Source organism: Dendroctonus ponderosae, unplaced genomic scaffold (assembly GCF_020466585.1).
Source record: "Dendroctonus ponderosae isolate FM_Combo_2020 unplaced genomic scaffold, Dpon_F_20191213v2 Dpon_F_20191213_8, whole genome shotgun sequence".
NCBI classification, from domain to species: Eukaryota; Metazoa; Arthropoda; class Insecta; order Coleoptera; family Curculionidae; genus Dendroctonus; species Dendroctonus ponderosae.
Window position 1 is genome coordinate 1894451 of NW_026019016.1, and position 13589 is coordinate 1908039.

Below are 13589 nucleotides of genomic sequence, written 5' to 3' on the forward strand. Positions count from 1 at the left end.
TTTGCCATAATACAACAAATCATCAGAAATAGATTATAATATACAACAGAATCTAATAAAATCAGGTTACTAAGTAAGTTACTCACCTTTTGAACAACACTATTCACAGTGGCCACCCATCTCTTCTGGTAGTAAACTCTCAAGGGCCGCGCATTCTCTTCACCTGCCACCACCCATTTATCCAGATAATCCTTTATGTACAGATCTGCAGCACTGTTTGAATGCGTGCATAGTAGAATTCGATTTGCTGGATCCTTTATTAAATTTCGGATTGCTTGCGCTAACGTGAACGTTTTTCCAGTGCCAAACGGACCTAAACAGATAACCGTTTTCTCAGCTAATTGATTTACTGTTTGTAATCACTCGAGAAACACTTTTTTCTCTCTGTGCGTTCGTTTCTTTCTATTTCTGTGCCAAATTTTTAGGAACCGTTTGAATTACAGAACTGAACTTTGCCGAGTTTAAATTAGTCCGAGCCCTACTCGCATTTTTTTGCTCGAACAGAAATAAACCACTTTTTTAGAAAGTGCAAAACCGTTTCAGCTTTCAAATATACAAATTTTGACTAAACTCTAGAAAACTGGACAGGCTAAAGAGAGAATAAGCACCCACAGCACTGAGGCAGCAAAGTTCTCTTTATAAAACGGTTTAAAAATGAATTACTTTGATTATGAACAAAATTTTGAAAACTCACTCACACTCACACTTCAACGTAGGGATTGAAAAATTAATTACATAAAAAATTCAGCAGAAAATAAATTAGCATTTGCTGGACCTTTAGAGAAACGTTTTCCCTATAAAATCGAGTCAAAACCTACATGACTAACGTCCCCTAATTAAGTGTCATTTTGCGACGGGGATTTTCGAAAAAAAAGGTGCAAACGAGATAAATTTAAATAAGATAATATAGATTTATATTAGAGTCGTTGGTTTTTCCTATTTCACTTTTACGCCAGTGAAAAACTCGCAAACTCTACGCACTTTTGTTCGCAAATTCTGAAGCACCAATGAATTTTACAGAAAAAAGGTGTAAACCGTTTTCCAGAACAATGGCAATGGCAACACAAACAAAATGTTGCTAACGTTTTGACAATATTCGGCAAATAAAAAAATAACAGATAGAATTTAAAAGTGTTTTTTGGATGATTACATCAGTTAATCATTCAACAGTTCTTCTCATTAACTTACCTATAACTAAAATGGGTGGCAAGGAGATACTGAGAGGTGTCGTAATCGCGACTACAGCTTCCTTCTGTTTAATGTTGAGTCGATAGTCCAAATTTCGAGACCACTGTCTCGAAGGTGACCATGGAATGATTGGCTCCAAGTAAGTTTCCGGAAATATCGCTTTAAAATTGGGCATTTTGTCTAAGATATAATGCCATTCACAATACGGTATTCTATTCAGTTGAAACTGGATCTGGACCTCGATGTCTGAATCCGGGGTCAATTGCAGTTGGCTCACGGTGTCGCTTGATAACCTGAGAATATTTAGGTTAGTTTGCACTTTCAAACTCCCTTTAAAAGCCGCTCACCTCAAATATATTGTACTCTTGCCCTTGTCTTCGATTAGTGCTTCAAATACTTTTCGTCCAGTTTCGCTTTGAGTTCCAGATGGGCACAAATACACAGAATTACAGTGCATTAGAATCAGTCTGCCCTCTGATGTATCTTCAGACAATTCTCTGCCCAGACTAATTGAGGCAAACAGCTCACCATTATTTGAATATTTAGCGGTGCTTGCAGCCATACTGTTTGGTGATAGTATGTAACTGCGAGTGATTTTCAATTTGGTCGTCAAGTTATAGTTTGCTATAAGATCATATCGAGACATTTCTTCTATGAATAGTAATTCATGCATTCTTTCCCTAAAATGACCAAAAAAAAACATTATTGAAACGAACAGCCCATCTTGATTAAAATAAAAGCAATCGGCCATATAGACAATGTGTTCATTTACATCAATGCATCTGTTGGGCTCTGGATAGATTGTAAATTAAAAGATAAAAGTATAGTTATGGTGTTATATAAGCACATTCCTTAATGCATTTGTGTATTGTTAAAATGTACGTATTTTTTGTTTATATATTTACAAGTTATTATATATTACAAGGGGTTTTGATAAAAATTAAAAGCTGAAGTTGATTTTAAGGTTTTGACTCATAGGAAGCTCTATCGGCATTTTAATCAACATATTTTACAAAAATGCTTTTTGCTTCATGACAAAGACCCAATTAGCAAGTACTTAAGCCGTACTTGTAAATATTTTAATTGATTGCATCGAACCATCCACCTGCCTGGGAACTGTTTGTTCAAAATATCGAACTGCAACGAACTCGCGGTATTTTTGGGCTCCAAAGCTTGGGCTTTCGAAAATCGTTCTAATGCGTCAAATTATCTTTTTTTGTGTTTCTTCACGGATTAATAAAACATTTTCCGTTCCAATTTGCCCGCCGTTTTTTTGTTAGTGGTAAAAGTTTCAAATTAAGGAATAGTGATTGGTTTTCGTGCGGATTTTTGCAGGCCGGAGTTTAGTATTTATTTCCTCTGTAAATTGCAAAGAAAGAAAATTTATTTTGAATCCTTTTTGCAGGAAAAAGTATCTTCTACAAGTGACAAAAGTTTCGATTTTCAGTCATCATCAGGCAATTTTCAAAAATCGAAAACGTTTGGATTTCGACTCATCCTCACCTATTCAGGCATAGTCTGGTCTATAAGTGGCAAAAGTTTCGGTTTTGTGTCATCAACACGCTATTTTCAAGATTATTATTATAAATGATGTGAATCCTGACTGACTGAAGTTTGGCTTTATTTTCTCACAAACCAGTAAAGTTGAAGTTTCACTTTCTGGTGCATTTTATAGGTCAAAGTGCGTTTTATGAAAAGTAAAAAGTGCATGTAAGCTAACAATAAACATAAACCATAAGAGATATTTGTGCTATCCAACCTGTAATTGTTTCTGGTAAATTTATTTTCCGTCATTGTTGCGTGCGACAAAACAAAGGTCTCATTTTGCGGACACGGATACATTGATCTTAGTTTCTTTTCCCAATCTTCACTGGTACTTGAACTAACCAGTTCCGAATGGAAATAGACGATATCGGAATTATGAACCGTCCATCTTTCCGATATGGAAAGAGTGATCTCTTTGCGAATCTCATTTATTTTATTTAATTCTGCATCTGGAACCAAGTCTGCACAAAGATGTTTTACCTGTAAATGAAAAATATATATTTTATATAAGTATATTTACAATGTCAACTCAACTTTCGCAGAGTCAATGAATTGATCAACGTAAAAAAACAAGAGTATATTTATTTATCTCCGATTCCTATCAAGGCGCAAAAGTACAAATTAGAACTATTTAATAATTAGGTAAATTTAGCGGCAAACACTGTTCCACACTCTCCTGGAAGGTTTCATACATTATGTTTTTTGTTATTGATTTTATTAATTATTGTTTGTCGACAAATTGTCGCTTGAAGGTGATTAAATTTTGCCAATCTACGTTATTACTTACCAAAACTGGTTCGGTTGAGAAATCAAAAACCACACTTTGCCGAAATGTGCCAAAAATACTAGTTTTGAACATAACGGTTATCCTGTACTCAACAACAGCAAATGAATCTTGAAGACAGAGATGCGATATCCATTCCTGGTCATTCTTGTGTTCGATTTTTGCATTTTTAATGAATATACTTGAAATATAAAAATGCATACGGTGTGTATCCTGAAGCAGGGCCACTGCTTTAAGAGGCTTGCGTGTTCTAAGTAAAAACGTCCAATTGTGGTAACTATTTTTGGATGAAACTGTCACCGAAAGAGGACACGAACATGTTTCGTCAACCTCATCGATCCTATCGCACATTAAAGTGTCAGGACTAGGTGATTGAACCCATTTTTCGAGCAGCTCCTCAGTGTAAGATTTACCAAAAAGTTCCTTTTCTCTAGCCCTTTGCAATTTCATTTCCCTGTATCTAAACCTTTCTTTCCACTCAATTAGCTCGACTTCTCCATGAGCTTGGACACACTGCACTCCAAATCTATAGAGAAAAACATAATAAAACGTTTACTTTACATCTTAATTTGAGGCTAGTAAGTGTACAAAATAGATTGCATGCCTTAACAAATAACCTTTGCAACAATGTACATGCAACACTCAGAACACCCTTTTTTCTTTGAACTTTTTCTGCGAATACCGCAGTTTTGTTTGATAATTATTTAGCTATTTTGTCTATAGACACATGCATACGTGCCCCCAGAGGAATAACGCCAATTTTTAATCACCCTATATAAAACTCTGCAGTTTACCTGCACGTTCCTGAATCTTTCCAGTTTTGACACAAAACGTAAGTATCTGATTTAAATCCTCGAGGCGGAGGACGCCAAAACCAATCATGTCCTTCATCAGACATAATCATCATTTCATGTATTTCCGTCTGGCAGTGCGCCCTCAGTTCGGTTTTATCCTTGAAGGATACATTGCAATATATGCAAGATACCAATGTGCTGTCCACCTGAAAATAATATCAAATATACGGTGTGTCCCATAAAATTTTAGATTTTGTCCTATTTTCACTGGAAACCGATAAGAAATTACATCGTCCTCTATGTAGAATCTATCTGTATCGACTTTATTTAATATCTTTAGTACTTTGCGTTCACTCTGTAGAACGATAAAACTTAACCAATGTGATATAACGACGGATTGTTTTTAATCATTAGCTGGCATATTTTAACAGTAATGCTATAGAATAGTAATGACTATTAGAAATCTGGCATACGTACATTATTTGCAAACGATTGCATAGCTGCTTCATCCATTTTGGATAATTGCGCCTCAAGTAATTTCATAAGATTCATAAATTTTTGCTTTGATGCGGCATTTGAATTAAAAGTTCCTAATAAGCCACGCAGAATGAGTTTTACTTCATTAATTTCTCTGGATTCTTCAGAATCTAGAAGCGTCAACCATTCCTTTGTCGCTCTATCTGCATCTGGAATTAGATACAAACATTCACTTATCATATGCACCCACCTCTTGTGATAAATTTGTGATTTACCCTGATGATAATTAAATGGATTGGCATTTAAACTGACAAAATAGTTGCATTTTTAATGAAACTAACGTGATGATTTAAGCCCAATAATGTTAAGAAATAAATTAGTAAATAGGATATTTCCTATCACTATTGTATTACCTATATATTTATGTAATAAAACCAAAGACTGTATCAGTCTTTTTCTAGCCAGCAACGTAGTATGGACATTCTGATTTACTGTGATTTGGATAATACTCTTGCAATCGTTTATAACTGCAGCGTAATTGTTCAATTCGAAAAGACATTCCAATCGACTAAATAATGCCAATACAATTTGCTCGATAGAATTGTTCTTATTTCTTAAAAATGTTGTATATGTTTCCACTGCCTTTTTCCAGTTTTTTTGTTGCCGAACATATTCTTGCGCGGTCTGCAGTTCCATAATAATGTTCAAACCTTTCAGTCGCTTGAGTCGACAAGTTTTCACAAGGTAACGAGGTAAATACAAGTGTAAATATGCACATAATGTTTGAAAAAGAGGTCTAACTTAAACAAAATAAAATTAGTTTACACAAAATTAACATGAGCCTAACCGTCACTGTCAAAATATACATTAGAACTACCCTTAAGTTAGCAACGGAGCTGTCTTGGAATTCGCCCCATGACTCACAGTTGCCAAGTGTATTCAATATTGTGCCGGTATACAGGGTGATTCAAAATTAGCTTCATTTCTTTAAAGGGATTTTAGGAGCTCATCTTTTTTAGAAGCTTCATTCACAAAATATACACCAATATCGCAATCGAAAATAGTTGTGTTTCGCATCGTCATCTCAAGTCTCAGGTATTAATTTGCGAACAACAGACCAATTTACAGAAAAGAAAAAATGCYTCTTTCTTTCTTCTAAAGCATACTCAAAATTACTACATTTTTTGGGACAATAATGTGAAGTAACAGGTATAATGTTTTCAACTGCTTATTTGCTGKTTTTCTTTTTWTGGAATATAACGTATTTCAATTATAGGGCTTTCTGACATTATGATTRGAAAGTCCGCGCCCATTTACTGATTTCAAATCTATCATATAGTATAAARGGAAGAAGAGCCACATTATGATATCTGTCAATCACCTGTGAAAGACAATCAACATTTGACACTTTAGACAGTCCCAGATTATTATTTTCTAATTTGCATTGTTTTTATGTCGGCTTGATATAAAATATTAGCATTCATTTCTAGTAACGGTAGAAAACAAAATAAATGCGATAATTGATTGTGCTATAAGTATAGTTTAAACATAAACATAAATCACGCAGTGAGTAATCAGGCTTTTGTGCAAGTTTATCTTAATAAGTTACCAAATGAATCAAAATATGTTATGAGTAAATAATATTGGTATTAGAGAATTCGGAACTGTGTCTGGAAAATATTTATCGTATGCCGAATTGTTCCGGATTAATCCGTATTCAGTATGGATTCTCATTCAGATAATAGAACTAGAAGTTGGCTTTTTCGTCTAAAGTATTTGAAAGTATTTAAAAATTCCAATAATAGTAATAGCACATCTGATAAAAATCAAATATGTGCTGCAAGAAACACTGCGAACGGAGCATTCACACAAAGCACGACTCGAAATAATTTAAATGATTCGACGGATTTAAGGCGAAGCGAAACGCATTTGAGAAAGAGTATCAAGAAGTGGCATAATCGAATGAAAAACTGTTTTTGGAAAAATAACAGGCATTTAACTTCAAGACCTCCAATATATATTGCACATCAACCAGATTCTCCTAGTTTCTCACGAGTAAGTACGGATAAAGTAAAAGAAATTCGTTTTTCACCTAATGGGGGCCATTTCCTAGTTTATCCGGGCCTCGAGTTCAAAGTTAACAATATGCTCACCTTATAATTATGATCCCTTTACCAACAACTTGTTTTAGTGGTTGGTAAAGGTTCCTCCGTGTGGAAATCCAGCTTTTGATCACTGTTCACTCACTAAATTCGCTAAATGTTTGTTTATTCATACAATTATACTTGATTATAACTGTATTTCCATGTCAAAGCTGTTTAAATGGTGATCAGCTGAAACAAAGTAATTTTTTTTGTTTCAGAGAAGTAATTCGGACACATTCCAAACTGAGAATATATACACCTTAGATCCTTCGGTGCAAAGAAAAATCACAGTAAGTATTCAATCAATTCGCACATAATTTTTGTCCAGTGACTAGATTCTATTAGCTGAAATGTGTTCACAGCGAATATACTGGAAGATTCAAAATTGTCGTCAATTCTCTAAAGGTGTTTTTAATAGTAAACTAAGCTGAAAAACTGTGAAAACTTTGAAAAAAAACGGAAATATTACCAGATCCTTTTTAACTGTAGCGCAAGAAATAATCAGATAGCAAAGTTGAAGTTGCACTTTCAAGAAATAAAAAGATTTGCAATCACCCTGTATAATCACGTATTTGCAGGTTGCAGTATCTGAGCAGCAGAGTCATTCCAATAAGTCGTCAAATATTTCTCTCGATTCAAGTTCCTCGAGGTTGTCAACAACCGCTGATATTCAGCCAAGATCTTCTCATCTCACAAACGCGAACCCCTCCGGATGTAACTACACCCCTAAAAATGAAGTTTCAAGTTTGGCACACCAAGTTTGGTATTGGGGCCCCGTTTCCAAATCACTGGTGGAAGCCAAACTTGAGGGAGCCCCAGACGGATCATTTCTGGTTCGGGACTCTGCTTCTGATAGGTGAGAAATCCACTACTTATGTTTATATTAAAACAAGCATTTCTTTTCTTTTTTTGTTTCGTAGGCACATCTTTTCTATAAGTTTCCGAAGTGTAGGGAAAACGTTACACTCCCGGATAGAACATACCAATAGTGGCTTTAGAGTGTTTGATCATAAATGTTTCGATACGGTCAGAGAGCTCATAGAGCAGGCTGTTAAAATATCCTCAGAAGAACAGGTTTTTTGTTACACAAAAAGCCAAGGTATGGAACCAAACTATCCTGTTAGACTATTGAAACCTATTTCACGCTACGATGAAGTCAGATCTTTACAGAGTCTCTCAAGGTTTGTTATCAGGCAACATATAAATGTAAATGATATTGAAAATTTGTGTTTACCGGTAACTTTAATACAATATTTAAGGGAAGAAAATTATTTTTAAGCTTCCCAGCTTTTATCAGTAACACTGCTGAGAGAAAAAATGTTAAATTGTCCTCTTACCGATCCACAGCGGTAAAATGAATTATTTCATTCACTACGCTTTAGGAACTTTTATAAATCTTCTCTTCGTTTAACGATTGTGGGCAAGCTAATGTTGTCAACCAGCGCCTCTCTAGAAGATCAAATGCCACCTGGAAAGCTATAAATTGCGTTTTGTGTGCACATTTAAAATGTATTTTTTAAGCTTGAAAAGTTTAATTCGATTTCGAAAATGCCAAATAATGAATGTGTTAGTTTTTTGTTTTTAGCAAATTGTGATAAAAAAAATTTACAATTAAAAGCTTCCCATAGTTTATGCGGCAATAGTGTTATTGTGATAAACCGATTTATTATTTTCTCTTACTTTTCAATTCATTTCCCACTTCGTCAAGGGAATAACTTGATTTGGAAACTGCAAAGAACAATTCATTAATGTAATGAATTCACTTATATGTTAATGTTTCAGTTGTTTTCATATACTTGTTTTACAGTTGCAAATTATATAAATGTATGTAATAAATGCTAGTGCCTTATGTTATTGGATATTGTTTGATTTAGTGCGAAACACTTACCTTAAAGCCACGATTTCCAGAAAAACATTTTTATAAGAAGCACTTAATGCGGTCTTACGATGTCGCTTGTTTTTACAATCAATTTCAGTTGAGAATGTTTTACATCCTCGTAAATCCTTCTTCTAAACTCTATCAAATTTGAAGAAAATTCGCCGGCCATTCGCGGATGCACCAGAGATTGTGCTAAATTAACTTTTCCGAATAACTGTAGATGCTTTTGCTTTGCTAGTGATAGCAGCTAAGCAAAGCGGATTTTTCTCTTTTGAGAAAAAGTCACTTGTCTTACAGTTTCCTTGGTGAGATCGTTACACTTTGCTTTGCGATTCGTAATATTTCTTTTTTTATATTACTGAACAGAACAAAACTTTACACGTTTTAAGTGTAAAACTACTAACACAGTTTAAAAGGTGGTAGTGCCCAGCAAAAGGCCCACCCTGTATATTGCAACAAAATTCTGACATTTATATCTTATGAATACATATACATAATGGAAAATTATTTCGCATACGGATTCAACTCAGCTTCTAGCCTCTTTCACAAATAATGTCAACAACGCTGGGTTCCATTAAAACTGGTTCTAGACATCTATGAACAGCAGATCCCAAAATCTCATCTAACAAAAAGTGAACTAAATTTTCATCAGCAACAAATCTCCATAAATACAATTGCAAGTAGTGGGTATCAACTTGAATCTGTTGCAATCCGTATTTGCTAAATGTCTTCAATCGCACACATTCCATGAAAGTTTTCAGACTGATCTTGATAATGCCGGTTAGAATTGAAACTTTCGAAAAATCGACGGGCGAAAATATATCAATTCTTTCGCTGAACAGTTTGTGCATGTTAGACACCAATGTTGAGTCCAAGTGACTTGGAGTGTAACTTGACCAGTTTGATTTGTACTGGACTTTTGATACTGATATACTGTGGGTTTTTCGGCTCGAATCGCTGCTATTGCCGGTTGTAGTTCCTTGATCTTCATATACCAAGGCGACAGTAGCATCGATGACTGATATATCCTCAACTACTCTCTTCATAACAGCTCGTACAGTCCTTGGCTCAATGGTATGCAGCCAATCTCTTGTTTCTACACTTTTTCTCAACATTTGCGAGCAATTATGGCCCTGTAACTGCACGTAGTGATTGAGTAAATATTGTGCAGACTCTTGCATTGAGTTGCTTATATCAGATTCATTTGTCAATTCTATGCCGTTTCTTTTTGAGTTCGCATTGAAGATTTCGTCGGTTTTCGATATAAGAAACCGAACACTATTATTTCGAAAATCTAGGCAAAATCTGGAGAGCAAAAGAATTAACGAAGGATGTATTTTCGCATCTAATACACCTTTAGAGCAAAAGTTTTTGACCGACACCGATATGTGCCGCAAAAAACATATTATCAATCCTTCCCGGACGTTACCTATGCAAAACTGCTCAGTGAATGCTGTTTTTTTAGCGAACGAAACTTCCGGGTTGATAAACGCTACGAGGTCTTGCAATACTCCTTTAGTTTTTTCTACAACGGTGACGATCATTGAATTTAACAGTTCATTTAAGCTCTTCGACGACTCATCTTGGCTCACCAGTTTTGGGGCAGTTAAAACTTGTTTGACTCTCGAAACAGTGTCCGAAAATGCCAATTTTAACAGTTGCAGATGGGCCTTACATTGTTTTCTACCAGCATTACTAATTATTTCAATGGCAAATTGAGCGAAACTAGTGCTGTTCGAGAATTTGTTATCGCAAACTCTCATATAAAAATTATCAAGGGCTCCCACTAAAGTGCTCGTATCAGCAATATCCTGTTCAGAATCTACTTTGTTTTTCACTAAATCAAAATATTTTTTCATATTTTCATTTACGAATGAATCTAACTCCACTGCGGCAAAATTTTCAAATATTTCACTGTTTTCAATATTCTCTGTGTTAATTCTGTTGATAAACATGCCATGAAAGGAAGCAACTATTAAGCACAAATCGCTTAGAAATCCCGTACAGCCAAGATCAATGAATTCTGCTATGCCCCTTTGCTCGCTTTCGTCCTTCAAGAGCACCAGCTGCTCACATAATCTCTTATCAGCACAAGACAAAAAATCTGTACATAATTCTTTAGCAGGCTCCTCTAGTTGTAATAGCAAATCCACTGATTCCGTTAGTTCCGCCGTAGAAGCACTGGGATCGCTGAACTGCTTTCTAAGTTCATTTTTCAACTCATCCAAAATTGATTCACAGTCACCTTTAATTCCCTGGAATGCTGGCATATCACCATACTGCTGCAACACTCGCTGGGCATGCAAATAGTCCTGAGTAGCTTGGATATAATTTTTCTCATCCATACGTGACTTCAATGTAGCAGGCAGCTTAAAAAGAAACTGCAACCTTTGGAGCAAAGAATGAACACCGGACAAATGGCAAATTTTTTCTCGAGTATCCTGCAAATTTGAATTGATCTTCTCGGAGAAAGAAGTGATCGAATCCATGTTTGTCATCAATAGATCCATCTCATCTTCCATTTTCTTGAAATCATTTTTCATCTTCTTGATGGTATCAGTGGCAGAAATAAATTTGTTGTAGTTTTCATATACGAGGGTCTGCATGTCCGAGTGTAGTGTTTGCGTATCTTTCACAATTTCATTCTCGTGGTCCATTATTTGGCGAAGGGTACATTCTTTGAATATTTTATCCAGGTAAACGTTGGGGTTGAAATTGGGTCCATTTATGTCCAATTGATTTTGATTTTTTTCACCCATTATTTACAGTTGTCAGTCGGTAGGCCCTCTGCACGAAGTTAATCGATTTCTGGGATTTTCACTTCGATTTGTACCACAATTTGAAAGATTTTTTTGCAACAATCATATGAAGTTAAGTAAATAAATATGGTGTTTGTTTACTTGTCTGACATAAGTCGTTCAACGTCAACTAGCAATGTCAATATGCTCAGTGATAACGAAGATCACAAGTTGAGGTTGATCGACTGTGACGTCACACATAAGTTTAATATTTGTGTAAAACCTCTATAATAGGTTCGTCTGATCAACAAATTTTCAGGGGCAACCATTCGTTTTGAACACAAAAAACCCGGATGAAAAAAAAGTTAATTATGACAATTTCGTAATAAAGTTGCAAGAAAAAAAGTTAAATTTTCTATTCCATATTTCAGATCAGCATGTTTGTTTTTTTAAATGAAAAAATGTCAAAAACAATTGCTCAAGAGTGGTATCCGGTTTTAATTCTGACAAAAAATTTAAAGTTTTATTTTAAGCAAATGAAAAAACTTCATCGTTCTAAATTTTCCTGTTAAAATGCAGATTACTTTTGGTACAAAATTTCAAAAATGCAAAATAAACGTAAAAATTAATAATAAATTAAATTTTTCAATTGATCACTTTGAAGATCTGTCCGCGACACCGTATAATTATTGATAAAATCTTTGGCACTTGAGTCCATTCTTTCGAATAAAGATTTACTTATTGAACTTATATCATTGAAAGAAAACATTTATATAATAATATTTAGAAAATAAATGAATACACAACTAGAAATAAAAAACAGATACACTTACACATTTGGGGTGAAGTGGAAATATTTATGATATAATATAAAACTAACCTTTATTAATTTTAACTTGTCGATATTTCAGTACGTCAGTGATTACAAGTGAATTACGCCCTTTAAAATTCCTCCATGCATTATTTTTTTATGCAATTTTGATAAAGAGAACTGACAAAATGTGATAAATCGTCCTCCGGTAATTCCAAGTTTTCGACTTTAATCTGCTGAGCTGTTTTGAGAGTATCAAAGTACTAAAAACACACAAACTGAGTATTAATACAAACTCTTAAATTACGGTAAAATCTTAAATATACAGGGTAGAACAACTTCGCGATGTTAGGATTGATGTAAGAGTGAAATTAGGGAAAAATTGCGATTTCAATGCATACCACGGTTTGAAAAAAGTTGGAAAATTTGAATGACTTCCCGGTATATTCACAAAAACGCAAAATTTTCTCAAATATATTTTTTTAAATATTTATCGCATTATTAGAACACTTTTTACTAAAATTTTACTTTTCTATTTAAATTATTAAAACACTTTTTACTTAAAAAAGGCCGGGAAGTTGGTGCTAAATTAATTTAATTTACCTTGGATAGATCTTGAAGTGTTGAATTACAATATTTAAGTAAATCCCCAAAATTGTTATCAGTGGCAAATTTGGGTGGCATCTGTAAAGTTTCTAGGCGTTTAAACTCTGACATGGACTGTTTGAATGAAGTCAAACTTTCATCAACGCTGCTAATATCTGTATTCCATTGTGGGAGTTTGCAGTTTAAAACAACTTTTTCGTCTTCCACACACAATTTCTTTGATGAAATAATAATGGCTTTCAGTTTTTCATGTCTTTCTTCGTCAGTAAGCGACACAATATTTCCAAATTCCGGAAATGGATTTACGTCTTTGTGTTGAAAATTATCTAAATCTGCATCCGTAATTGACGTTAATACTTGTTCATCATCAGCGAGTCTAGTCCGTATTGTAGGTTCCATAATTTTGAACATGCGATATATTAAGAAAATCTAAAATTGCATCAATTGAACGGATTAGAACAAAAAGGGGCAATTATCTAGATGATCTGGTCCTCTCGTTCGAAGTTAACAGTATGCTCACCTTATAGAAAATCCCTTGAGCAACAACTTTTGCTGTGTGGTGTTTTGTGTAAAAAGTTGATTTTCCACCCAGGGGCGGATCCAGCTTTAAAGTCAGGGGGGGG

The 13589-nt window shown here is 34.6% G+C and overlaps 3 protein-coding genes across 3 annotated transcripts in view; 1 reads left to right on the forward strand and 2 right to left on the reverse strand.

Annotated features, from left to right (window-relative positions):
* Positions 1–5679, reverse strand: part of LOC109544776 (probable helicase with zinc finger domain) — a gene marked incomplete in the record, with an annotated part of 9907 nt that extends 4228 nt beyond the window's left edge. Inside the window, 8 exon segments of the mRNA XM_048669367.1 lie at positions 87–313; positions 1189–1481; positions 1536–1868; positions 2948–3213; positions 3521–4043; positions 4312–4517; positions 4789–4997; positions 5202–5679. Of these exon segments, the coding sequence (XP_048525324.1) occupies positions 87–313; positions 1189–1481; positions 1536–1868; positions 2948–3213; positions 3521–4043; positions 4312–4517; positions 4789–4997; positions 5202–5484 (2340 nt within the window).
* A 510-nt stretch (positions 5680–6189) lies between these two features.
* LOC109544781 (phosphatidylinositol 3-kinase regulatory subunit alpha) lies at positions 6190–8786 on the forward strand. The gene is made up of 4 exons (XM_019915115.2): positions 6190–6843; positions 7151–7222; positions 7511–7788; positions 7853–8786. The coding sequence occupies exons 1-4, from the start codon at positions 6511–6513 to the stop codon at positions 8208–8210; spliced, it is 1041 nt and encodes a 346-aa protein (XP_019770674.1). The 5' UTR covers positions 6190–6510; the 3' UTR covers positions 8211–8786.
* A 429-nt stretch (positions 8787–9215) lies between these two features.
* Positions 9216–13589, reverse strand: part of LOC109544778 (vacuolar protein sorting-associated protein 51 homolog) — a 6069-nt gene continuing 1695 nt past the window's right edge. Inside the window, exons 2-3 of the mRNA XM_019915110.2 lie at positions 12964–13395; positions 9216–12623 (exon numbers count right to left, since the gene is read on the reverse strand). Of these exons, the coding sequence (XP_019770669.1) occupies positions 9345–11570 (2226 nt within the window). The 5' untranslated portion in view covers positions 11571–12623; positions 12964–13395 and the 3' untranslated portion in view covers positions 9216–9344. The remainder of the gene's footprint in view (positions 12624–12963; positions 13396–13589) is intronic.